Here is a 26,405-nt window from a genome sequence, read left to right on the forward strand (position 1 = left end):
CACACAAGTTATTTTATCCACATTTTCCAGATGGAGAGGCAGAAGCCCAGAGCAGGTTAGTCACCAGATAAGTGGTACGATACCTTTACCCAAAAGTTAAAACTGGAATTCTCTTAGCCCAGCACTTAGGTGGTCAAGCTCAACCTCTATGGTCCTCAATTTCCTTTTTTAAAAGTCAAAGAAAAACCCAGATCATCTCTTTCAGTTCTAAACTTTACCCCTTGCCCAAAGTCACAGTGAGGGCTAGTTAACTGACAGAACTGGGACTTTCATCTAAGTACTCTGGCTTTTAAAACAATCAATACTCACTGAACTACGCTAAACCACTTCTAATAAAATAAAACTTCTGTTATCACTGTAACCTGACTCTTTGTCCCTATGATCAGTAGCTCAAGAATCCTAACTGCTAGACCAATAAGTATACCTGCCTTTGAGTATGGGTATCATCATAGTCCCATGAGAGACTCTGCTGGTCACAGACTGAAAGTGGTAAAGAAAACATCATGTCTTATATAAGAGCCACTGAAATATGGCCAACCTATAGTACTATTCCTCCAAAGTGGAAGGGAAGTAAAAGACATTCTGTATGCCTTATGAGTCACAACTGTGTCCTACCAATAAACTGAAAAATGTACAATGAAAACAAAGAAAAGAACCCACAGACTTCAAGGACATGAACAAACAAAACGGCAGGTTGGGGCATTGAGGAGGGGAGGAATAAGATTTAGAATAATCAAGAAACTTCTTGGAACAAGTCATAAATCCCATAACATACATCTCTGGGCATCTTGCTTCTCCAGAACATACAGAATAGCTTCCGGAATAAGCTCATAAAGCTGACAACACCAGGGTCACCTTGGCTAGTGAGACAAACCTCTGTGACTTATACACAGTGAGTTACTCATACACTAAAAACAACTTTCTCAGAATTCCTCACTCCACATACAAGGGTAAACCTCACTTATGAAAATAACTCTCAACCTTGGAACACCAACTAAATTTGGATATTCCAGATCTGGAATAGTTTTGCATTACACTCCTTTTTTTTTTTTTTTTTTAATTTTTTTTAAACGTTTTATTTATTTTTGAGACAGAGAGAGAAAGAGCATGAACGGGGGAAGGGCACAGAGAGAGGGAGACACAGAATCGGAAGCAGGCTCCAGGCTCTGAGCCATCAGCCCAGAGCCTGACGCGGGGCTCAAACTCACGGACTGCGAGATCGTGACCTGAGCTGAAGTCGGACGCTTAACCAACTGAGCCACCCAGGCGCCCCATGCATTACACTCCTTCATAAAGGAGTAAATCTGCTCCACATAACCACTCCACTATATACATACATACATAACCATACTCCATCTCAACATAAAACAACCACTTTTTGAACCTGATCTCATTCGGGGACTGCTGTCTCTGCCAGAACCCAGATGATGACCAAAACCTATTAGTTATCCTATATTCCTTAATCTTCCCTCCTGCTTGCTACTCCCAGATCTAGATTTCCCAAGCACTCATGAGTAGACAAATGATAATGGACCCAGGAGGAATCAGGCACTCTACTGTCTCCACGCCTCATTCTCTGTTCCGTGCAATCAGGATGATGAACCATAAGCAAGGAATATGGCAGACCTATAGGTATGAGAGGATGAGGTGTTCAAAGAACAAGGAATTATGCTCTCTGAAAGAATCAAGCTAGCCATTCTCTAACGGCAATTCTCTTTCATCCACCTTTATTCTCTCTCTGTTGGCTTCCATCCCTGATTTCTATTAATATTAATATAAATGACAAGAAGACTTATTGAAAGGATCTAAGGAAGGAGTAAACTAGGACATATGAGGACAAAAATAAACTGGGCACTAACAACTTTGCACTTGAAGGATGACCATGATATTTTGAACCTACCACACAAAATAATCATACCATTCTTTGAACAGAGCTAAATAAATGTTAAAGAATATTATAATTAGTAGATTCTTTACCAAATTTTAGATTATGAAAGCTTTCAAGTATATACATAATTAGTGAGCCCCCAATATTCTTATCGATAATTAACAAGGTTTTACCACATTGTTACAGCATTTCTTTGTTCTTCATTTATGTATTTCTTTACGTATTTCTAAGCAAATTTCAGATACCAAGTCACTTTAGCCCTACTCCTTTCAGTATAGATCTCTTAAAAAATAAGGAAATTTTCTTACACAATCACAATGCCATTAGCACACCGAACAAAACTGACAAGAATTCTTTGGTATTATCTAACACAAATCCACAAGTAGATTTCTCAACTGTCTCACGTGTACCTTCTCAAGGTTCAAATCAGGTCCCACACTAGGCCTTCATATTATATCTAGTGACATATCTCTTAGGGTCTTTCTAGAGTCTCCTTCCCCCTGAAAATGCCATGTCTTTCAATGCCATGACTTACTGTAGAAATAGGATTAGTTGTCTTAACAATTTTCCACATTATGGAATTTTGTTTCCTTAGAAAGTCATTAAGCTTGTACCACCATACACTATTTTTTGAGAGTGAAAGTTACTTTTAGAGATTTGAACGGATTTTGATTCTACTTTTTATAGCAAGAATACTTTATAGGTTGATATTGCATATGTGAGGTGCATGCAAGGTCTAATCTAAGATTGATTTTAACATTACTAAGATTGATCAGTGACAGATTCTTTATCAGCACTGAAAAATATTTTTTGCTACTGAAATAGATTTCCATAGATTACTATGGAAGTAATTTTTAAGTAACTCTTAATAAAGCAGATAACGTAAGGTTGTTAGCAGTAACCAAAACTTAACAGTCCTTATATTTAGTTATCAATTAAGAAGCAGGAACATTAACCTGCAATTAAAACCATACACTTGATTCCCATGAATATTACAAAAGTTCAATCTATCTATCCATTTAATTATACCAGCTAATTCAGAGTTACCTAGTTTCCTAGTGAGCAACTATTAAAGACACTGAGCTAGGGTCTATGAAGGGACACAAAGTCATGGCCGTAGAACAGTAAGACATACACTGTTAAAAGGATAATAAAAGAGGTAACAAGTGAAGGTAACACACAGTGACAGCAAACTCAGACAAATGCAGAGTTCAGTGAAGGCAAGACCACCATGGGGAACCCTTTCATGAAACTTACTCCTAGAGGGCAGTGAAATCCTTATCTGTTTTGCTGACTGCTGCATCATTAATATCTAGACTAGTGCTTGGCCCAGAGGCATTTAATAAAAATCTGAATACATGAATGAAACAGGATTTAAATACCAATGCTTATTCGACTGAACAAGTGTGCATTCCTTCTCTTCCTTCAATGGCGGGAGGCTGGACTTGAGCTGCAGTGGAAGAAGTGGGCAGGCGGAGTGGACAAGGCAAGGGCAGTGAAAGCAGAGGCAACGGTGTGGGGAAACAAAGCTGTGAGAGGACAAAAGATGTCTGGAGCTGACTGACACGGTCCTGGTGATCTTTATTTTAGATCAGTGGGCATTAGCCCTTGGAATACAGAGCCAGGAGGGTTGGTGGAGGTACGCTAGGCTAAGGGGTAGTGCATTCGTTAGACATGGGGGACTACTGGAACTACAAGGAGATTTCATGAAAACAGATAAGAGGATGCCCTGAAAATAAGAAAAACTGCTGTCAGGCAGACCAGTCAGGAGAGTAGTTCAGTGGTAATAACAATCAGAAGTAATAACAGCCATGGTAATATTGGTAAAAATGGAAAAGCAGGATGAATGCCACAGGTATTAAAAATACCAAGTCAACAAGAGTTGGTGATGGTCTGATTGCATATGAAGGTCAAAGGAGAGAACGAAATCAAAGATCATACTCAAGTTCATTATCCAACTTATGTTGGGCAAATACAACACACATTGATGGAAAAGGTAGTCTGCGGTTTTACTTTTTTCTCCACAACTCTGGGTACATTTAATCCACTCGCTGTCATTCTCACATGAAGCCACCCCACAAATGCTTCCATCTAAACTCAGGACCAGAGAAGTTAAGGCTTGGCTCAAAGTCACAAGGGTAGTTACCAACAGATCTAACACTGAAATGGAAATCTCCTGTCTCTCAGTTCATTACTCTTTCCACTTCGACAACATAACTAGTTTCCATTAATCTTTCTCAAGAGTGCAATTATAATTTCTAAGAAAGGCAAACCTGTCAGTAGGTGAGGCCTGTCTCTCCTGGTAGAACACCTTGCATTCTTTCGGTGGGAGAAGAAAATGGGAGCCAGGGGCAAGATGTCTGACCTACGGCCTCCTTCAATGCGTGTTTGGAGAAATGATATAATAGATGCAGCTTGCTGACTACAGAAATCACACCCAAAGACTTCCATGTCAAGGTGTTAACAATGTATTTCTGGAAGCTCGGGGTACTTTCTGCAACCCACTCACACATTGGTATATAATAAATTAGGAATAATATATTTCTATGATATACTTTAGACAACAGAGACACTCAACAAATTACTTGCACTTAACCTACATGAAGAACCAACACTAGAGCTGAGGGAGAGAGGTAAAGACAAATATGCCCCCTCCTTCACTTCAAAGTGGGGGCATCTTCAGTCTTCCTCAGACATACATTCCAAAGGCTGAAGTAGGAGACAGTCATGAGGAGGAGGAGGAGAATGAGGAAGTGGAGGAGACGTCCACATGAGAGACCAGGGATAATGTAAAATTTAGTTGATGTCCAGGCCAATCTTGTTTTAGTGCATCTTATAAGAAAGTAAATCTGAGTAGTGAGTGTTTTGTGTTTTGTTTTAAAGCAGGAATAATGCTAGGCCCATGATTTGAAAGCAATCCCCACCCTCACCAGGCCCAAGTCTTTTGAGATAAAATAGTTTACATTTGGAATTAATGGATGAGAAAAAGGGTTGCTAAATTTCCATAAAAATATTTCTTTTGAGGTGAAAGGGTTTCATCTTAATGTTTCCAACCTTCTTTCATTTAGTGATTTGCTGAATATCCTGTACATTAGGCCCTATCCACTTACAGAATGGGTAACTTCTGTAAAAATGGGACATTTTTCCCTCTAAAATAAAAATGTGTGAGAAGACAAGAGCTTTCATCTCTGGAAAGACTGACCTTGAGAGGTTCTGCTGGTACAACCTAACGTGCAGCTGGAGGGCAGGGTGGATGCTCCACTGACAAGGAGGCCTGAGTATACAGCAATGACCTCCCCACCCCATCCCTTACCAGAACCCAGGCCACGTTCTCTAGAAAGCAACAGTGCCTTTCTAGAGAAACTGAACCTCACTAAAAGAAAGCAGTGGTGCCTATGCAAACAGAGCTCTCGATCAGCTGTTCACTGATTGACTCAAATGAGGGCTGGAGAGCAAAGGAACATCTGACTACGGAGAAGGTCTCCAACATGAAAGAAACCACACCCAAAATCCAACAGAAAAAAAGGAGCTCAGAGGAAGAAGAGAAAAACAACCTGTAGCTTTCATAAAATAATGCACTGAGAGATACAGGGGCACTCTGCACCCATGAAACGAGAACAGGATGCTACTTATAAATAAATAAATAAATAAATAAATAAATAAATAAATAAAATAAAACAATCAAATGATGAGAAGCAGCTCTTGGAAATTAAAAATATGAAAACAAAACTTAAAATTTAATAGAAAGATTGAAAGAAAAAATATCAAAGAAAATCCAAAAGTGAATTCAGATACAGAAAAATAGGAGACAAAAGATGAAGAAAATCTGAAGAATAATTGAAGATGCGCACCATGTAACTAGTGACTTCCAGAGAAAAAGGAAAGGAAGAAATTATCAAAGAATGAATAAAAGGTATTTCCAGAACTGACAGAAAGACATGAATCTTCACAGTGGAAGGCTTATCAAGTATCTCATGAATAAAAACTCCCAACCAACTCACATTTCCATGAGAATTTAGAAATCCAAGGATAAAAAAATCCTAAAAACTCTTGAAGACAAAACAAATACATGTAGAGGAACACAATAAGAACAGCAGCAATGGAAATCAGAAGAGACTAGAGTAATACCTTCAAAAGTCTGAAAAGAAAGCTTCTCAGAAAGCTGGAGGAAGAGAAGCGAGGAGACAAAGGACAAAAGAGAGAAAAGGAGCAGGGTGGAAGGAAAATTTGGGATGACAGGGCTAGAGCAAACCCAATGGCCAAAGTAAGCAGAATGAAGGCAATCCCTGGGGAAAAAACTGAGCTGAATGATTACCCACTATGTTCGACACTGCAGAAAAGTATTCTATTAAAAGTATTCTATTCTATTCAGGAAATAGAAAAAGTTACATGGATACACCCTTTGTCCCAGAAAATGCAAAATTATAAAAGGACATGTACACTTATAAAAGAAATAATAGTACACTACTTGGCTTAGCAAGGAACAATATTTACATAGTCATAAAAATATAAATACCAAATTTTAAATTAACTAATAATTATGTCAGTACAGTTCTCTTCAGTAACCTACTGAAAGAGAAGTCCAGATGATGTTAAAAAAATTAACGCATCAAGAATGTCACTGTAGGGGCGCCTGGGTGGCTCAGTCGGTTAAGCGGCCGACTTCAGCTCAGGTAATGATCTCGCGGTCCGTGAGTTCGAGACCCATGTCGGGCTCTGTGCTGACAGCTCAGAGCCTGGAGCCTGTTTCAGATTCTGTGTCTCCCTCTCTCTGACCCTCCCCCGTTCATGCTCTGTCTCTCTCTGTCTCAAAAATAAATAAACGTTAAAAAAAAAAAAAAAAAAACAGTCTCTTATGCTTTGGCTCTCTCCCACTCTAACCTCTTTTTTTTTTTTTTTTTTTTCCCTCCCCCATGGGTTTCTGTTATGTTTCTCAGGATCCACATAAGAGTGAAGGGAGGGCAGGGTGGGTGATGGGTATTGAGGAGGGCACCTTTTGGGATGAGCACTGGGTGTTGTATGGAAACCAATTTGACAGTAAATTTCATATATTAAAAAATAAAAAAATAAAAAAAAAAAAAAAGAATGTCACTGTAACAGACATCTTTAAATATGAAAATAAATACCCTATAATTTTAAAAGACTTTGAGGTTCTGGAGGGAACACTTGGGAGATGGAGCAGCACAGGATGTGAATGCAGAATGCTGCTTTTCATTATAAGCTGTTCAGTGCAGCTTAATTTTTAAAATCAATGTGCAGGTATCACTTTGAAAAATAACAAGGAACAAAATGAATGCTCACTATCACTACGTGCCTGGGACTATTTGAACTGCTTTTCAGATGATCTCATTTAATCTCCAAACTAAGAATCCTTTTAGGTAATACCATTATTACCCCATTTTAAAGGTGAGGAAATTAAAGCACAGAGAGGTTAGGTAATTGGCCTAGGAGCTCACTTGCCAGCAACTGATGAAGCCAGGGTTCAAACTTAGGCAGCGTGGACCACAATCTGGAGATCTTAACTTTGAAGAAAGCCAGGAAACTTTAATTTCATAAATTATTTTGGAGAAAGTGGATTTCCACCTATTGATAAACCTAGACAGGCACAACCAATCAGACTAAGAGACATGAATAAGTAGAAAGCATTTATTTTCTCATATCTAAAATCCCATATTTTTTTTTTATCAACAATAAAAAACGCAGCCCAAACAGCAAGAGCAGCAGAAAAGAAAAAGTTAGAAAAAATTACAGTCACACAAACTATAGTTAAAAAATGACTAAGTTTCCTTGATATATGAATTTGTTGGAAAACCATTTATCAACAGCCTGTTTCTCTCTAGCAGAGTCCCTCAAGCCGAGAGCCATGTCATTCCCCTTTGACTGATTAATTAGCCAATCAGGGGACATTTTTCATTGTGAGGCATGATGGTTTATTCCAGCTAATGTTTGGTCTCTAATGGCGACATATTAAAGCCAACTCGGCTATTTTAGCCTTGTGGAGTGACCAAAAGGAAAGGATAGAAGATAAATCAAAAGAGCTCCTTTCAGTTTCCCTTCAGTCCTTAACAAAACCCCCAAGGAGCAAATGGCTGGAGGAAAGATCCTCTACCAATAAAAAGAAAAAACAAAGAAAAGAAAGGCGGAAATGCCTTCAAGCCAAGGGGATCCTTTCCTGTTTCTGAGGAGCAATAATTTATCCTCTGTTGATTAACAGACCACTGATAGAACAGGCACCAAAAAGTCAATATCTAGCTCTTGTTCTTTTTATCAAAAGCTGTGCTCAATAGAAAATCTAGCTCTGCAATGCTTCTTACTCACTTGGAATGATTTCACCTGCACGCTGAGTTAGACGAGGCCACGAGCAACCTCATCTCAGGCATTATTTACACTCAGCTCTCACTCCAGTCAAGCAGCCGCCCATGGTGCTGCAGGCTCTTGCAGTTTCTTAGCATCCTCATGCCTCTGACAGGCACCACAAAGCATGAAGAAGTACAAGTTCAAATATCAGAGGAATACAAGTTCCACAGAAGATTGATGTGAATCTTCATAAATGTAGGAGATAGGAAGCACCTCTTACATATGTGTCGTATGCTGCCTAGCCTCTGCACGGCGGTCCTGAGCAGCTGGTCTTTGCCATGCAATTCCACACTTGCACACTTACTTACATACATAAAACTCCCTGGCTTTCTCACCTCCAGCTAAGCCAAAGATTCCAAACCAGCAGTCTGTGTTACATGAGATCACAAACATGTTTCACTTGTCCTGAACAAGATCTACTACCACTACCATCATCAACATCATGGTTATTATTTTATGAATCTTGGAGACTTCCAGACAGGATATCAATTTCCCTGATTCCCTATAATCTTACAGTTAGACTATTCACACAGTTACAGTCAGATGCCTAGATCCTATTGACATTTGAGTTTGAGACCCAGGATAAGGTGTTCATGTTACACCTTTTTTTCTATGCCTTGTCCATTCAGACACTCCTGCCCTTTGGGCTGAGATCAATCACCAGTTCTTCTCTGTAGGTTTTTCTGACATCATGGTAAAAGTTAATGGTTCTCTGGTCTGTGTTTCCACAATGTTTAAAACATACTTCAGTAACTGAGTTCAATTCAACAAAACCTTCACTGAGAACCTACTCCATGCCAGGCATGTTTCTAAATGCTAGACAGTACAAAAATTCCTGCCCTCACGGGGGTTCCAATCTACTGAAGAAAGATGGTAAGTAAACAATTTAGTACATCAGATGGCAGTGACTGCTGTGGTGAAAAACACAGCAAAGGAGAAGGTATAAGAGTGTCACAGTTTTTTGTTGTTATTGTTTGTGTTTTCAATTATATATAGGATAATCAAGGAAGACCAACTGAGAGGACACATTTGGACAAAAACGCAGAGGAGGCAGGGGCAAGCCACTCCACACAGAGGAGCCACCAAGTACTTAAACTTGAGGTGGAAGCTTTCCTATAGAGAAACAGCAAAGCAGACAGTGTGATGAGGGCAGAGTGGGTACCAAAAACCCAGAAGATGAGGCAGGGCGGTAGTGTATGTGTGTGCCTGTCTGTATAAGAGAGAGGGCCGGGGTGGGGGTGGGGGTGGGGGAGCACAACATATAGGACTTTAGGCAACTGTAAAGATTTGCCTTTTGCACTGAGTGTGACAAGAAAATGTGGGAGGGTTTTAAACACAGTAGTGACATGCTCTCAATTACATTTTCAAAAGATCACTCAAGCTGCTATAGAAAAAATACACTGCAGAAAAGACTCTTTACACTCTCTTATAGAATTTATTACATTATATTCAAGATATTTCGACATCTATCTCCTCTAGCAGAGGACCGTGAATTCCATGAAGGGGACCAAATCCTATCATCTTCGCAGCTTCAGCAATTACAGTAATACTTGGGATACACTAGGTAAATTTTTATAACCGTTGAAGTTTTCCCAGCTTTCCAATTATTAAGTAAGTGCCAACAAACTATGCTTATTATGGAAGAGAAGAAAACAACTGAACATATCCTGTAAGAGGATATCTTTTGTGTCTGGTTTCGAGAGTATTAATACAGGGGTGCCTGGGTGGCTCAGTCGGTTAAGTATCTATCTGACTCTTGATCTCGGCTCAGGTCATGATCTCACGGTTTGTGAGATCAAGCCCTGTGTTGGGCTCTGTGCTGACAGTGTGGAACCTGCTTGTGATTCTCTCCCCCTCTCTCTGCCCCTCCCCCGCGTACACATGTGTGTGTACATGCTCTCTCCCAAAATATATAAATAAACATTAAAAAAAAAAGGATTAATAGAAGTGAAGAATGTACTCAGGTACAAAGGATCATCTTGATTTAAGTTTAATATCCTTGGTAAACTATTTACTATTTTGTCCTTTCCTATCTCCAGGATGTCATGTTGCTCAGATGAACTTTAGTGAAAGAAAAGGGGAGGGTAATAGTCTCCTGGTGCTTCCTAAATGGACTGTCCCTCAATTCTCTTAGTTGGCATTTAATTCCACTTGCAAGTATCTCCAGAAGTTAAATTTTCTATGACCTCTCTAAATAATTTGTACCGTCCACTTCCTCTTTAAAGAACATTCTTTATATCTAACTTAATCTCTGAAACTCACATTAAAAAATCGTTTTCTCTTTCTTCTGATAATGGAATCACACTAATTTCCGCAATGATGACAGAAATAGTCCTGCTTGATACAGGGGCATAAACTAGATTATCTTAAGAGTCTATCTGTCCTGAGATCCTATTATCTTTCCATAAACAAACAGATTCTAACAGTACTAAACCACTGTAAATCTTTTGCGAATAGGGATAGCATCAAATACATTTTGAAACTTATTAAATTCAGTACCATCATCTCCATGAATACGTAATAAATGTTGATGATGATAAAGAGCTTTTACCTCAGTTTTCTTTTTCTCATGTTTTTTAAAAGCAATGAATTCTTTACATGATAAACAAATGCTAATACCTCTACCAGAATTGTACAGGACATCACATTACAAGGAAGATCACTGCCTTAGTTATTACTCATCTTAAATATTAATTAAAACAAAATCGATATGCTAAGAAATCCTCTATAATTGCTATAATAGCAAAATGACAACAGAAAAGCCTCCCTGCTGGAGGACTTTAAGGAAGGGCTTATTGGCAATGAGTAAGTTTAGTCAGTACATTTATATTAAATATTGCTCAGCATGTGACTGTGTGCAAATGGATTAAAATTTTCTCATTTCTATATTAGGTTTATTTTTACCACCTTAAATTTGAGTGTATTAACAATTACAATGACAGCGATCTTAGAGGCAGCAACAAAGATACGCTTGGCACTTATTGCATGCAAGAGACTTGCTGAGAACTTTACACGGCTTATTCAATCTTGCTAGATGATTTACTATGCCAATTTTATGAATGGAAAAGCTGAGGCTCAGAGAGGTAAGTAACTTGCTCCAAATCACACAGTCTTCACACTACTCATGGATCAAACACAGGTTTATCAAACTCTGAAGTGCCTGCTCAATGCCATATTCCACTGATTGAGCTTCCCTTTAGAAGAAACCAGAGAAACAGAACAATTCATTTGATGACATCATTTCCTCATTCCACAGGTTAAGACAGATCTACCAGGTTCACCATCAATGTATAATCACAGAACCACAGAATGACAGATCCTAAGAGAACCACTTCAGTTATCTGGGTAACAAATCACTGCAAAACTTAGCAGCTTAAAACAACAATCCTTTCATTACCACATGCTATTTCTGTGGGTCACTAATTCAAGGAAGAGTTTGGCTGGGCAAAGAGTCTGGCTACAGTTCTCTCTAACGATCAAAGGGTGTTGACCAGAACCTCTTTCTCTTCACGTACTTTTTGGGCACCTGCATAATTCTGTGTGCTATGCTCTCCACGTGGGCTAGTCTGGGCTTTGGGCTTTCTTACAGCTTGGGGGTTCAGGGCTACTGCACTGCTTATATGAAGGCTGAAACCTTCAAGAGTAAGTATTTTAGCCAGCAAGGCTTCTGAAGTCAGGCAGCATCCCCCCTGCTACACTCTATCACTATAAGCAAGTCACAGTCCTGCCCAGATGGAAGGGGAGGGGACTGGGCTCCACTTCTCATCCACTGTCATGGTGAGACAGTGGCAAGGGTCAATCTAGAAGAGTATGTGGAATGGGAAATATCACTGAGGAGAATCTCTGGAAAACAGAACCTAGTGGAAGGACATACAATTCAACGCTCTCACTAAATAAGAAAATGGAGTTTACACATTAAAAAACATCCAAGACAGTTAACTTCACCTTGACACTCAACATTTCTAATAACTCCTGTAAGGCTTGAATTGTTACGACAACTTGCTCAATATTATGCAATTTCTTGCTTAAACACACAAAAGACTTTTTACATTCATCTCCTGGGTAAGAAACAGAAGTAGATAAAGCCAAAGTTGTCCCAAGTACAGGAGAATCAAGAAGAGGAATCCAAGTAATGTTTTTCCTTTGTAGTCTAGGACAACATAAAACTTATTTCAAATGTATTTCATGTGTCCTCTTTACTTCAGAATCAGGGAACCTTAGACTTGGAAGTACTCAAAAGCATTTAGTTCAGACTCCCTCATTTCAAGAATTCCTCACACAAACCACAAGGTACATCCTACAGCTGATCAGCCCATGTTGTTTCTTTTCTCTAGGTAGATATCTATCAATTTCATCCATCAGTACTAGTTTTTCCTTATGAAGCATAACAAACAAATCTGTTCCTTTTTTAGAGGACCAGTAAAACTATTTAAGTTCAAGTCAGGGTTTCTCAGAATTCAGGCAGAATTTCCTAACTGCTCATTTGCTAGTTCTTTTTTTTTTTTTTTTTTTAATTTTTTTTTTCAACGTTTTTTATTTATTTTTGGGACAGAGAGAGACAGAACATGAACGGGGGAGGGGCAGAGAGAGAGGGAGACACAGAATCGGAAACAGGCTCCAGGCTCCGAGCCATCAGCCCAGAGCCTGACGCGGGGCTCAAACTCACGGACCGCGAGATCGTGACCTGGCTGAAGTCGGACGCTTAACCGACTGCGCCACCCAGGCGCCCCTCATTTGCTAGTTCTGTGCATAACCTGCTTTCCTGATACTTTGGTCCCTAGGGCTCATGTCTGAACACACTCTTAAAATATGGCACGCAGGCCTGAACAGACTAGTTCAAATATGGTCACCAGTGCAGAAAATAAGCAAAAAGCCTGCTTCTTTCAGCATGGAGGCACAATCATTCTGACACAGCACAAGCCTCCATGCAAGATAGCTGCCATACTACATGCTTTGGCTTATGTAAAACTGTGGTCAGGTTGCATGTCCCGGCCTCTAAGTTAATTCTCATCTAACTGCTACCAAATAGGATCTTTCCAGGATTAAATGAGGCTTTACATATCTTCACAAATTTTCATCTATTTAGTTTTGGTTAAATAAAGTGTTTTCCAGCTTAGACAGATTATTTTGGCTCTGTTATCAGTAGTCAAAATGGTGACGGGAATTACTGAAGTCATCAACGCCAGCAAAAAAATAAACTTAATATAGACTTAAATGTATTATTTGGCTTGTTTGAGGGCTTGGTTTAAATTTACCTCTAACTAAAAGGTTCTTCATTAGAAGATGGCTTTAGCAAATACTAGTATAGGAAAACTGCCCAGCTTTTGAATGCTAATGCCCAGATCAGGGGTGAGGAGGGGGAGGTAGTGACAGAGGTTGCAAGAAGGGGGAAACATTCAAATTTAAGAGTTTGTATTCTGGAAACAATTTATAAAACTCAACTTAATTAATGAATATAGGTAATTAAAAGGAACATTTGGAACTAAGGAGTAATAGCCTTCAAGGACATTTCAAACAAAAATTAAAAAAACAAAAAACAAAAAACAAAAAAAGACTCTTCTTTTCCCAATGATCTTCCCTTAAGAGGTACTGAGGGCAATTTATAGAACTAATGGAATAGTCAAAAATACCTCCGTGAATTCAATTAGCTAAAAGAGAAGGGTCTGCTTGGAAGTGAGTTTTTAGATTTGACAGTCAGAAATGGGAAAGAGAGGGAATTCATGATAACTGACAAGAAAGGGACATAAACCACAAAAGTCATGCTTTGGTTCAAAAGGCAAAAGCCATCAGATTATTCAAGCAAAGTGATCATTAACTGGGGTATCCTGGGAGCATGTAAGAAATAACAAAGTTTCTAATTCAATCAGATTATAGAGGTGAATAAATACACAATTATTTTGTCAAGAGACTATGCCAGAAACACGCTGTTTAGAGAAACAAAGTAGGAATGCTGGTAACACATTCTCAATCCTTGATATGGTTTAGGAGTATTTTCTCTAGTGATAAGGCTGAATCAGGAAACAAGCTGGATAGAGGAAGGAAACTGGAAAGGTGGGGGGAGGGAAAAAATGAGAGAAGCAAAAAAAAAAAAAAAAAAGAGGAGTATCAGGAAGTTCAACAAGATAGGAACTAATGGAATTTGTTTTTTAGCGTCTCCAGCTCCCACTTGCACACCAAGTGAGAAAAGATACACACACACACACACACACACACACACACACACACACACACACACACGTATCTATACCTCCTGGCAGGCACTGGCCAGCACAAGTACATGCTGTAGGTCTCAAGGGGCCCTAGCAATCTCAGTTCAATATATTCGATCATTTCTTTGTCTCCATAGAAAGTGCATACATCTCCAATTTAGATGCACTCCAATCCAGAGTCATTGTCTCCCTATTACAAAGATGATGGGAAAAGGAAGGACTTGGAAATTAGAAATGTACAACCAACCATTCCCATACACAGCAGTTTACTAAAAAGTTTCTGACTACTCGGTAGTGTGTGAGGATCTTTCACTATTTAAGCAAGTAGTTCTGAATAGCCAGATTCAGATAGGGCAACAGTGCCGCTAGACTGTCTCTGCGGCTTGAGAAAACACTGAGCACTGAGAAAGTCAGAGGGTAGTTCCTAAAGAGACAGGAAGGTTTTAATTTCTTTAACAATACAACACAGTTAAGCCCATGAAAAACTATTCCAGAGTGAAATGCAATGTCTAAAGGCCAATTTCTGGCAAATGGGATTGATTTTTAAAAACACAAAATGGCATAAGCAAACATTCATTCAATAATCCTTTCTTGAGAAACTACTAGATGTACCAGTGGATTATGCTTGGCATAGGACTGAAAGTTAACTGATGAATATTTCCTACTCTCAGAGAAGAGACAGTTATTTATTAATTAAAACATTCCAAAAGGAAAAAAATATTTCAAATATCAACCTTGAAGCTATACAAACCATTTTTAAGATGAGAAACAGGTCCATTTTTAAAAAACAGAAGTGCAGGGAGATTTTAATTTACTGAATTCCTACCATGTGCCAAGCACTGACTCAAGGCCATGCCAGAGGCCCAGAGATGAATACAACACAAATCCTCTCTCTTTATGTAGTTTACTGTCCAGTGTGTGTGATGGATGAAAAACTCCATGTGTAAAAATACAGGAGATTGATTTCTTCATTTGATGTGTCAAGATCAGAGAGAGGATAAAAGGCATAATCGAAATTTCATCAATGTGTCCCAGACATCTTAGGTTTAGCTTAGATTGTTATTTTGATGTGGTTTTTTTTCCTACATATTATATTCAAAATAATTAAAGAATCAGATTCCTGGTCTGGCACAGTTTGCTCCTCTACATAATATAAGGCTCACTGCTACTACTACCCTCACAAAGAAAATGTTCATTTTATATAATTTTTTTTTAACTAGGAAGAGATTTTTTATGCACAGTCCTGGATTTTAAAAATTCCTTTTGGATCAAGGACTCCCAGGAAAATCTGATGAAAGCTCTGGACTTTATATATCCATACCTACATGTACAGAAGCCCACAAACAAATTCTGCATGCAACTTAGAGGAGTTCACCAACCCACTATAATGAGTATACCCAGAGATACTGCCCAAGGACCTCTCCTGCACTGACATGTTGCACAGAACAAACCTGTCATATAATAATGATACCACTTTATATTTATCATCACTTTACAGTTTCATGTACTTCTGACATTACTAAAGTAAAGGACTTCATCAATACATTTGGATTTTAAAGACATCAAACAATCTGATTTCTACAGGGCATTTTCTAAAGTTCCACAAGATAGAAGACATACAATCTAGCAAAAGACATAAAAGCTAGCAAGCATTAAGTGTCCAAGGTAGATCATGGAAACTACGATCAGCCCTTAAAATCTGGGTACTGATCATTACAGATGTAAGTGGACCCAGCATGTAACTGTGAGAGATCAAATGGCTGATACATAGAACATTCAATCTTGAATCAGACAATTGTGTTGACAGCAGCAGTTGCTGAGGTTGGGGAAGGTGCAGGGAAGGGAGTTGACTACAAGTGGAGGTAGTATGAGGGAGATCTTTATGGTGAGGGAATAGTTCTGTAATTAACTGAGACAGTGGTTACAGGATCCACAAATGGGATAAAGTGGCATACACAGAACTACACACACAGACTGTATGAATGTCACTTTCCTGGTTTTCATCTTATGCTATAGTTGTACAAAATGTAATCACTGGGATAACTGGGTGAAGAGTACAAGAAACCCCTCTGAACTATCCTTGCAACTTCCTATGCATCTGTAATTATTTCCAAATAAGAAGCTTTAAAGCAAAAAGCCAAAAAAAATCTGTTATTAATTAAGGGTTGCAGATATTTCTTGAATATAAATGTATTCAGATCATTTGATGCATATGAGAAATCAGAAAATGCACAAGTAACACAGCATCTGTGCTCCAGAAACTAAAGCTAGCTCTTTCTTTTTTTTCTTTACAGCACAAGCGGGGAAGGGGCAGAGAGCAAGGGAGAGAGAGAGAATTCCAAGCAGGCTCCTCATTGCCAGCACAGAGCTCGTGGGCTCAAACTCACGAAACTGTGAGATCATGACCTGAGCTGAAACCAAAAGTCGAATGCTTAACCGACTGAGCCACTCAGGCGCCCCTGGCTGGCTCTTTCTTAATTCAGCTCCCACCAGCACAGTAAATTGTTCCCAAAGCTGGCCCAGGCATTTGTAATATGCTTCTGAACCCACCATAGTTCAATTCTGACTGAAGGCAAGGCAGTGAGGTTTTGGAAGTTAAACCATTATTTTCAGCAAAATAATAGCCAACCATTTCCCCACAAAATTATGATGAAGTATTAACTGCTTATGTCTCTAACAAAATCTCAAAGAAAATTTCTGAGGCATAACTGGACTCATTTAAACATAGATTTTTTTTTTTTTTTTAATGCACAAAAGTTAATTAACATTGTGGCAGAGGGAAAAGGACAAGGACTTTGGAGTCAGAGGGACCTGGATTTAAACCCCATTTGTGCTGTGTTGGACCTTCATAACAAATCCTTCTGAGCCTTGGTTTCCTTACTGCTAAAAAGGTGATAATAATGCCTACTTCACATATGTCTCTCACAGTGTCCAGCAAATACATGCTTCATAAGGTTGTAGTTTCTTTTCTATCACTACAACAGTCAGGGGTTATAGAAATCAGTAAGTCAGGCTTAGTTGTGAGAGAGATGATGTTGCCCAAGCCAGATGTGGTCAATGCCCAAGGTTCTTTAAATCCAGATGCAAAGCCAAGATTATCATCAGTACCTTAACCAGAGCACCCAGGGAGGATTACTACTTCAACATTCAACACTGCCATGGTGTCTAAGATTCTTTAGGTATTTGACCTCCAGCAGCACCTTTACCTTGGCAATGCCAAATATAATTTCAGGCCAATACTGTTAGGGGGTCAAGGGAGTAAAAACAAGTGATCCTACTTCCAACTGCAAACAGGAACCAAAAGAGGTTGTATTTTCAAACAAATCTCATCAAAGGCCTCCTGCCCTTGGCTATAAGGACCGTTGTAACTAACACGGTAAGGTTTCATAGCAACAATTTATTCAGGGAAGGTACAGGTGTGCCTCAATGAGAGCCAACTCCATATATGAAAATCCACACATATCTAAAACTTAAATTTAAAAGTGATTCTGCTTTAGAGAGAAAGGCAAACCAAGAAATAGACTCTTAACTATTGAGAACAAACTGAGGGTTACCAGAGGGGAGGTAGGTGGGGGCACGGGTGAAAGAGGTGATGGAGATTAAGGAGGGCACTTGTGATAGCACCGGGTACTGTATGGAAGTGCTGACTCACTACATTGTACACCTGAAACTAATACTACACTGTACTTAATGCTAACTGGAATTTAAATAAAAACGTAAAAGTGACTCTGCTTTACAGAAATACTTCTTAGTTGGCGTCTTAAAATGTGATTAGATTTAAATACATTCCATGTTGTATGCAAATACGTACAGACGTATATTAAATGTCAAATACCACCAGGGCCCAATCTACTCCTTGTACTGCATGCAGCAGAGTGTGACCAGCAGCATCGGCATCACCTGGGAGCTTCTCAGAAATGCAGACTCTTGGGCCCCACCCCACCCTCAAGAACCAGAACCTGCAGTTTAATAAAATTCCCAGACGGTCTGTGTCCAGATTAAGATTTCAGAAGCCCTGTCCTAGGCAACATTCGTAATCCTAAAGTCAGAAGCTCTCCCAGATGTCACATATGACAGGGCTTCTACTAGTGGCTCTCAATCCTTACTCCCAATAATCACCTGTGTCATCTGGGTAGGCTTTATTTGATATTAAAACGATTTTTCTTCTTCTCTTTTTAATACCTATTCCTGGACCCTAACCCCAAATTAGGATTTAACTGGCCTGGGGTGGCACCCTGGCATTATCATTTTTTAAAAAGCTCCTTAGGTGACTGAGTGCAAGAGATGCTGAGAACCACTGCTACAGACCAAGTGCTGCGTCCTGATATAAAACTGCCTCAGCGAACAATCAGGATGTTCAATGCATCAACAAGAGGAGGACCGTAAGCTGGAATGAGAGATGAAGACACGCCTGGATATAAATCTTGCACAAAGCACAGGATCCTACAAGGCCGGTCTTCTCCACACCAACTGCACCAAAATAGATTTTCCCTGGGTTAGTACCAGAGAATTGGTTCCGAAGCTCCTCAAACACAGGCTCATGTCAACGTGGTCATGAATGACATCACCGTCAAAAGGCCAAGTAATACCAGACAGTGTTGAAAACCTCAAGGCACCTAACATCAGTAGTCCTCAGGCAGATGTCTGCCAGAGGATTAGAAACCTCTAATTGCCTTTAACAAAAAGCTTTCCTGTGCTTACCACAGAAGTTCTTTTAAAGTTCTACCAAAAGTTTCCTTCCCTGATCTGTTCAACCATAAAATTTCAAACAGAGTACTACAAAAGACCACGGTTTCAGGCAGCAGGAAGAAAAAGGCGGGCCAAGTAATCCAAGAACGCAAAGATCCAGAAATGCCAGCACAGTAAGAATGCAGGATTGACAGAGCTGGAACAAAAAGGTTATTTTCAGGAGTCCAGGATGGACTATGGGGCCGAGGCAAAGGTGCCAGGTGTGGCCATGGGAGGGTGTGGTTAGGTCAGTGCAGAGGTGATAGAACATCCTTGAGGATACTCAAAATATGGAGCATGATCAAAGGACAGTGATTAAAGAGGAAGACTCAGATAAGACAAATGCAGTCTTTAGTGAACAAGGCAGGGGCCCTGCCTGAGCCAATCCAGGTCATACAGTCACCACTGAGGGGCAGAGGGGTGACCAGAAGCAGGGCTGTCTGATGATCCTCTGCTCTTTCCAACAGCCTCTCTGGGAGTGAAACATCCAGTGTGGCCTGATGGCAGAACGCCTTCTCCCTAATGACCCACCTGCCTTTGACATGACTCAGCAGAGACCTATAAACACCGCCCCTCAGTGAGCCAAGGGAGCACTGCTTCCTCAGTCCTCACTGCTAAAGGTGTAGGGGCAGAAAAGCCCTGACAAATGGAATTTAGTCCCAACCTGCAAAGGAAATCACCGAGCAAAAATTTCTAATAACTGCTTATTCTAGAGTCTTCGGAAATAATATGAAGTAACAAAAAGCTACTACCCTGGAAAAATTCCTGTCAGTCTAGAGAAATGTCAGAAAAAATTGCACCAGGGCCTTGGCTAGAAACCAATAAAGAAACCTAAGTAGGACACACCAGATTAACTGAGTAATAGTTATAGCAACCATACTGCAGATTTTTGGAGGCAACACCAATTTTAAATTTTTACTCCTATGTCTCCAGAAACCCCTATTTCACAAATTCTATTTTGACATCCAAACTCAGGACTGCCTCTTACTTTGGAAATGGCACAAAAAACTCCATACTAAATTACAAAGCCCAATTTACTAACGAAGCTTATGAATTATGGACTCATCTCATGTAGGGTACGGTGTAGTCACCCTGCTCTCACCTAGTTTTAAGACAAACACTATTGTACAATGGAGGAAATACTACATCTAAATCCCTTACAGATTCTTGGTGATGATCCTACACTTTCAAAATGTTTTTAAAAGGAAGCAGACCAGGACAGGACTATGCAGATGACATTGTCCCTCCCAAGCCATATCCCAGACTGTTATGCAGTCTGAGCAAACAAAACCGCTGCAAGCATCCTCAGATGGGAGAGACATTTTCCCCATTGAATATGTCAGCAAAAGCATTCTTCCCAGAGTTTACTCTAGTCCTCACACAAGGGAAAAAGCAGGTGACACATACTCTTCTTTAGAATCCTTGTATCTTCCAACTACTATTATTAAGAAGGTCACATTTAGCCTTTGAGACTTCTCACATCTTTTTTTTGGAGCTTTATCTAAAGAGTACTATCAGTAATAGATATAAATAGTTCTACGCACAGCTGAAAACCAAGCGGTGTTGAAACAGAACATATCAATTGTATGTGGCTTAATACCTCAGGAGTCTTCTTACTCTGTCTTTTCCCAAAAATGCAGTCAAGATCTGTTTTGCTCCGAGATGATAGATCCTTCCCTAGAAAAACAACACGGTGCCTTTCAGTAATACCATTCTTTCTAAAATAAGGGGCACAAATATAAACTATGAGAATCCTGAAAGCAAAATGGATTTTGGAAAAGAGACAATTTTGTAAACTACTTTCTGTCTCCCTTCACAACAACTCCTTAGTTAACAAGTAAAATCAAATAAATTTTAAAATGACTTAAAACTCAAGACAGTGTTTCACAACCAGAATCAGTGATGTTCTCTTCTTTACGGTAGAAACAATCAAAAGCGTGTAGCAGGAGAGGAAAACTGAATTTCAAAGCTAGCTCTACTACTGGTACACCTTTCACTTATGATTTCTGGGTCTCTAGGTTCCCCATTTATAAAACAGATATTTTTTACTTCAAGGAGACATGAGTTACTCAGGATTATGAAATGCAGAACAAAAATGCTGGTAGCTTTACAGCTTTTAAACACACACGAATGAGAGCATATTGTATTTGACACATAGGAGCTCAATAACTAATTGAATGAATGAGAAAAAATTTAAAAAGAATAAATGCAAACAAAAATTACTACATTAGGGTGAAAGGATTTCAGATTTTTCTCTTTAAAATGTTCTTTACTGTTACAACTATATCATCTTTAAATAAAAGGATACATAATAAGAGCAGGAAATGAAATGGCTTCTGGCAAAGCACTGTCCAAAGGACCTATGCCTCTTATTAAAAACACTAAACTCTTTAACTTAATTTCAAACCCACAAACCAACTAATTTAAAATTCACTTCTTTGGAATTTCCACTTCTACCAATAATACTCTGTGAGCAGTCAACTGAATCTGTTCCCATTTGTCAACTACATGGCAAATGCACTTTAAAATGTAACTACTACATGTAAAGTCTTGAAGCTCTGGGGGAGTTAGGCTCTAGGTTAGACACAGGAATTTTTGTTTTGAGTAGGAAGACTAAGTTCCAATGTCATGGACCCACTGGTCTTCTTAGCTTCCTGTAGCAAACTGACTTGGCAAAGTAATGGCATGACCCAGAAAGTTCTAGTTCACTGACAATCACTGGGGCATTCAAATATGATATCGCTCAGTGACTCCATGAAATTAAAAAACAAAACACTCTTGGATTTAATGCAAAGCCAGGCGCCATAACCAGTTTCATAGGCAGCAGTACCAGATTCAATGGTCCAGTCAATACGACCAGTTTCTATCAGGAAGGACATGTTCCTTTGTGGCTCTGTGTTACTCTCTCCTTTCTTCCTGAGCTAGAAACAAAGCCCTCCTGGTTCTGATTATTAAGCAGACCCATACAAGAGACCCCATAGGAAACCTACTTAAGAACAAAATGAAGCATATCCCAGACAAGAACTCAGAAAATGAACCAGAAAAGTGGGGAATAACACTGCTCATGGTGGGGATAACTGGACAAACCCTCAGGAGGAGGTCTAGAGATCTATTCTTAGCTTTGTCATCAGCATAACCCATTTTGCACAGCAGAGCACATTCAGGGTGGCAGCTTCTATTTCAGAAAAAGGAGTTATACTTAGTTCAAAATATGTATTCGCCATCTATCCCCAACCTATCTTCTGGAATGGAACAGAAACCCTAAAAGAAATGCAAATTAAGATCTCTTTTATAGCAATTCAACTAAAAGGAATGCTGAAGGGATTAAAGAAGGCAGGGTACATGCAAGATCACAATTCTAAAACAGGATGTCAAACTATGAACACGCAGAGATTGAAAACAAATCTAAACATCAAAGGGAAAACTGCCAAGCTGAGAGAGACAGTAAGCTGTACCAATGAAGGTGCAAGTGTTTCTAAGGTTTTGGTGATGGGTTCTTGTATCAGAAATTTTTATCCTTTAGAAAGTTCACTTAAGTAAATGTAGAAACCAGGATTGTTACAGGCCTTGCTCTGGATTTGATCTGGAAAACAAAACACAGAGAAGAATTAAGAGTCAGAGACCAATGGAAAGGGACTTAAAGATAGATCAAAATGTGAAGATGGAAGCAATATTGAAATAGTTATTAGTCAATGGTCCTGGGTGAAAAGTTTATCAACGTTACAAAATTATGGCCATTTTGGAATCAGGTATATATATTAAAACTGAGTTTGAAAGTTTACTGGTCTCAGTTCTGAATTAAGGTTAAATCACAACAAATACTGTTGATAAACTTAGATGTTAGAGAAAATGACAATCAAAAACTAAAAGGAAATATGTGTTCTCTGTCTGAATTTGGGTCATCTATCTATTAATCTTCAATTGGCCATAACATTTTGAGAACCAGGAAAAACAGCTTCCAGTAGCCAAGCTGATAGAACTTAAGTCCATAAAAGGATAAACAAGTACTTTCAGAAAAGAGTACTTTATGATCTTTTTAGCTGTTTTTCTAGTAATCATGATTATTAGGTTTTCCAGTCTATCCAAGTGGCAATTTGGAAAGGAGAGAAGTTACCACTATAGTCAGATACACTTTACAACACCAAGGAGTCCACAAGGGAAGCAAATGAAACTACAAAAAACAAACATAAGAATTGAAGAATCACAGAGATTTGGAGGCTCTTACTTTAAGGGTAAAAGTCATATAGAACCCAACAAGTTCTAAGGAAAAAAATGTATTACAGCACTGTATTGTAACAAAGACTTAAAAAAAACCCTGAGTTTTCTACTCAGAGTAAAGGGGCGAGGGCAAGGAAATGCAGGTCTGAGAAATACGTTTGTTAAAATAAAAAAACAAACAAACAAAAAACCCACTGCAGGTGTATGTAGGAAGCTTCATTTGCTTAGAAATTTCATTTGCATTCCCCAATAAAGAAGGATAAAACACTGCATTCTGATTTCTGTTTTTAATGAAAATACATGGGACCGATAATAAGCCTAGGACCAAAGATTATGGCAACGTCACTGAAAGGGTGATGTCAGAAAACCAGGAAAACTGAAGGAATCAGAGTAGGGAATGAAAAGAAGTGAGACCCTCACAACCAATAAGACAGTCAGGATTCTGTAAAAGCCTGCCATGGTGCTATTTTATATTTAAATGGCAAAAGAATCAGAAGAGGAAACTGGATGTCGGTCACCAGCAGAGTCCGACGTGGGGAGGAGGTCACCACGCCAGCAGTCCTACAGTCTGGTGTATCCAGGCTAGCAAGCCAGCTACCAGGACCTGTGCTGTCCGCGCAGTTTCCTTGTTTAAGAAGCAAATACTGCAAACTGTCACAGGAGTAAGAAGGCTGAGTAATATTACTAAGGTGAAGCTGCACAGCTTCAGTTTGTGCGACCTTTCTTCTAGCCACCGCACGATGCGGGGCAGTGGTCGGGGGGGGTGGGGGGGTAGAAGCAGCGTTCTCTTGATAACTTCCCACTGCATATACTAAACACTTCAAAAATGGCTTTGTAGAATTTCACATTCTCCCTATCTTTTCCTCTCTGTAGATGAGGCCTCAACAAACATTTTTCAAATTAAAAGAAACTGCACTGAAGTTAGGCTTGTTAAACAAATACAGATGAAATTAACTTTTAAGTTATATAATAAATTGTTTCAAAATAAAAGCAGAAATTTGGGACCAGAAAAAGGAATAATTATGTATTAGAACTAAAATGATATAGCCAGTATTTAGGCAGCAGTATATTTTACAGTGCTATTCACTACTGGAATCTCACTGAAGTCAAATTTTTATCTTCACTCTTCAAACCAAGCTATGTAAAATGCCATTTTCCCATGATTTGGTCTCTGGACCACACATGGGAGTTACAACATGAATCACCCTCATCAAATAAGCAAATTAGTTACTGCGGGGCATACCCGCAGGCTAAAATGATTATCATTTAATATGCTGAACAATCAAAAGTTCCATAAAATGGGTCATTTCTGAAAAGTCATAAAATGGAACCTACTTTAGAACTTTATAATGACTGAGAAATCTTTCCTCATTTTACTTACTTATTTTTCAATAGGCTTCACGCCTAGCATGGAGCCCAATATGGGGCCCAAACACACAACCTTGAGATCAAGACCTGAGCTGAGATCAAGAGTCAGACGCTTAACCAACTGAGCCACTCAGGCACCCCTGAAATCTTTCCTCATTTTTAAGACAGGAAACTGAGTCTGAAAGAAGGTAAGTGCTTAAGTGATGTGAGAGACTAATGGCAGAACCCAAGTTTCCTGTTGATCTAAGAACATCCACCTTAGAGTGTTATGCTAAGTGAAAAAACCCATACAGAGAAAGACATATACCATATGTTTTCACTCTTATGTGGATCCTGAGAAACTTAACAGAAACCCATGGGGGAGGGGAAGGAAGAAAAAAAAAAAAGAGGTTAGAGTGGGAGAGAGCCAAAGCATAAGAGACTCTTAAAAACTGAGAACAAACTGAGAGTTGATGGGGGGTGGGTGATGGGTATTGAGGACGGCATCTTTTGGAATGAGCACTGGGTGTTGTATGGAAACAATTTGACAATAAATTTCATATATTGAAAAAAAAAAAAAGAACATCCACCTTAGAGAAAACTGAGGGTTTATCATTCATAACCAGGGACAACAATTGTTCTACAAGAAAAGATTTATTAAATGAAAGAACTTTAGAACCTGCTTTCACTGTGGATTGTTAAGATGGGTAGTAAATAATTATTTTCTTCACCACCTGGATTTCTGCCTCCTTTTCCCACCTTTTCCACTTACTCTCAATCTGCATTTCCTGTATCTTCCCACTCAATCTCCTCTGCTTCCTTTCTGACAATATATCTTGAAAGGATGTATCTTTTCCCTGTATACCGATGCCCTCTTTCTCCCCAGGCAAGGCTAATAAATCAGCAAACCTCATTCAGAGAAAACGAAGGCACAACACACCAAGCAGGCCGACAGGGTCACCTGGCAAGGAAGTGGCTTAACTAGAAATAGAAAGCAGATACTCCCAGCATCCATTAGATTAAAGCAGATTAAAGAGGTTTATCCCAGCTTCAGCAAACACTTCGGGTGAAATCATGCATGTAGTTAGATACTAAAGGAAAACTAGATTTGCAAAAGTGAAAGCTTCAAAGGCTGACATGCCATCTAAAAAGTTACAGGCCACTTTTCATGAATTTGCTCAGCATCTTTCTGTGATATGTCTCTTTTTTCCCATAGGTTATAATGAAAAAAGGAGGGATATTTAACGACTGGTTATAAAGTGGCAATTTAGCCTCTTCTCAGAAAGACTGAGGAGGTAACAGGGACTGTTCTTGTTCCAGAACAGAAGTGGAGTGGAGAGAAACCCCAATCAGAAACCACAGAGGACAACAACAAAGAAGGTTCTAAACTGAAAGAAGAGGGGAAGACATGAAGAGCCATACAAACCACAGCAGCTGGAAGAGGGAAAGGGGAAGTGCCTGTTTCTCTTTGTACATGTTCCTGAAGCTATTCAGCTCCCGACTCCATTAAACTCTGCCACGGGCTCTCACTTAAACCAAAACCAAACCCAAACCTTTGGGGTTTTGGCCCAAGTGAGAACAATTAATTGCCAAGAGGAATGGGAATTCCAGCTCCTACTGCTATTGAGGCAAGTTCTAGGAATTAGGGAATTCTCAAT

General features: G+C 39.2%; 1 protein-coding gene across 1 annotated transcript in view; it reads right to left on the reverse strand.

Annotated features, from left to right (window-relative positions):
* The window catches only part of PINX1 (PIN2 (TERF1) interacting telomerase inhibitor 1), an 88,497-nt gene that overhangs the window by 36,298 nt on the left and 25,794 nt on the right, over positions 1 to 26,405 (reverse strand). The window contains exon 6 of the mRNA XM_007097128.3: positions 20,783 to 20,859. Coding sequence (XP_007097190.1) covers positions 20,783 to 20,859 — 77 coding nt within the window. The remainder of the gene's footprint in view (positions 1 to 20,782; positions 20,860 to 26,405) is intronic.

This window comes from Panthera tigris, chromosome B1, assembly GCF_018350195.1.
Source record: "Panthera tigris isolate Pti1 chromosome B1, P.tigris_Pti1_mat1.1, whole genome shotgun sequence".
NCBI lineage: Eukaryota > Metazoa > Chordata > Mammalia > Carnivora > Felidae > Panthera > Panthera tigris.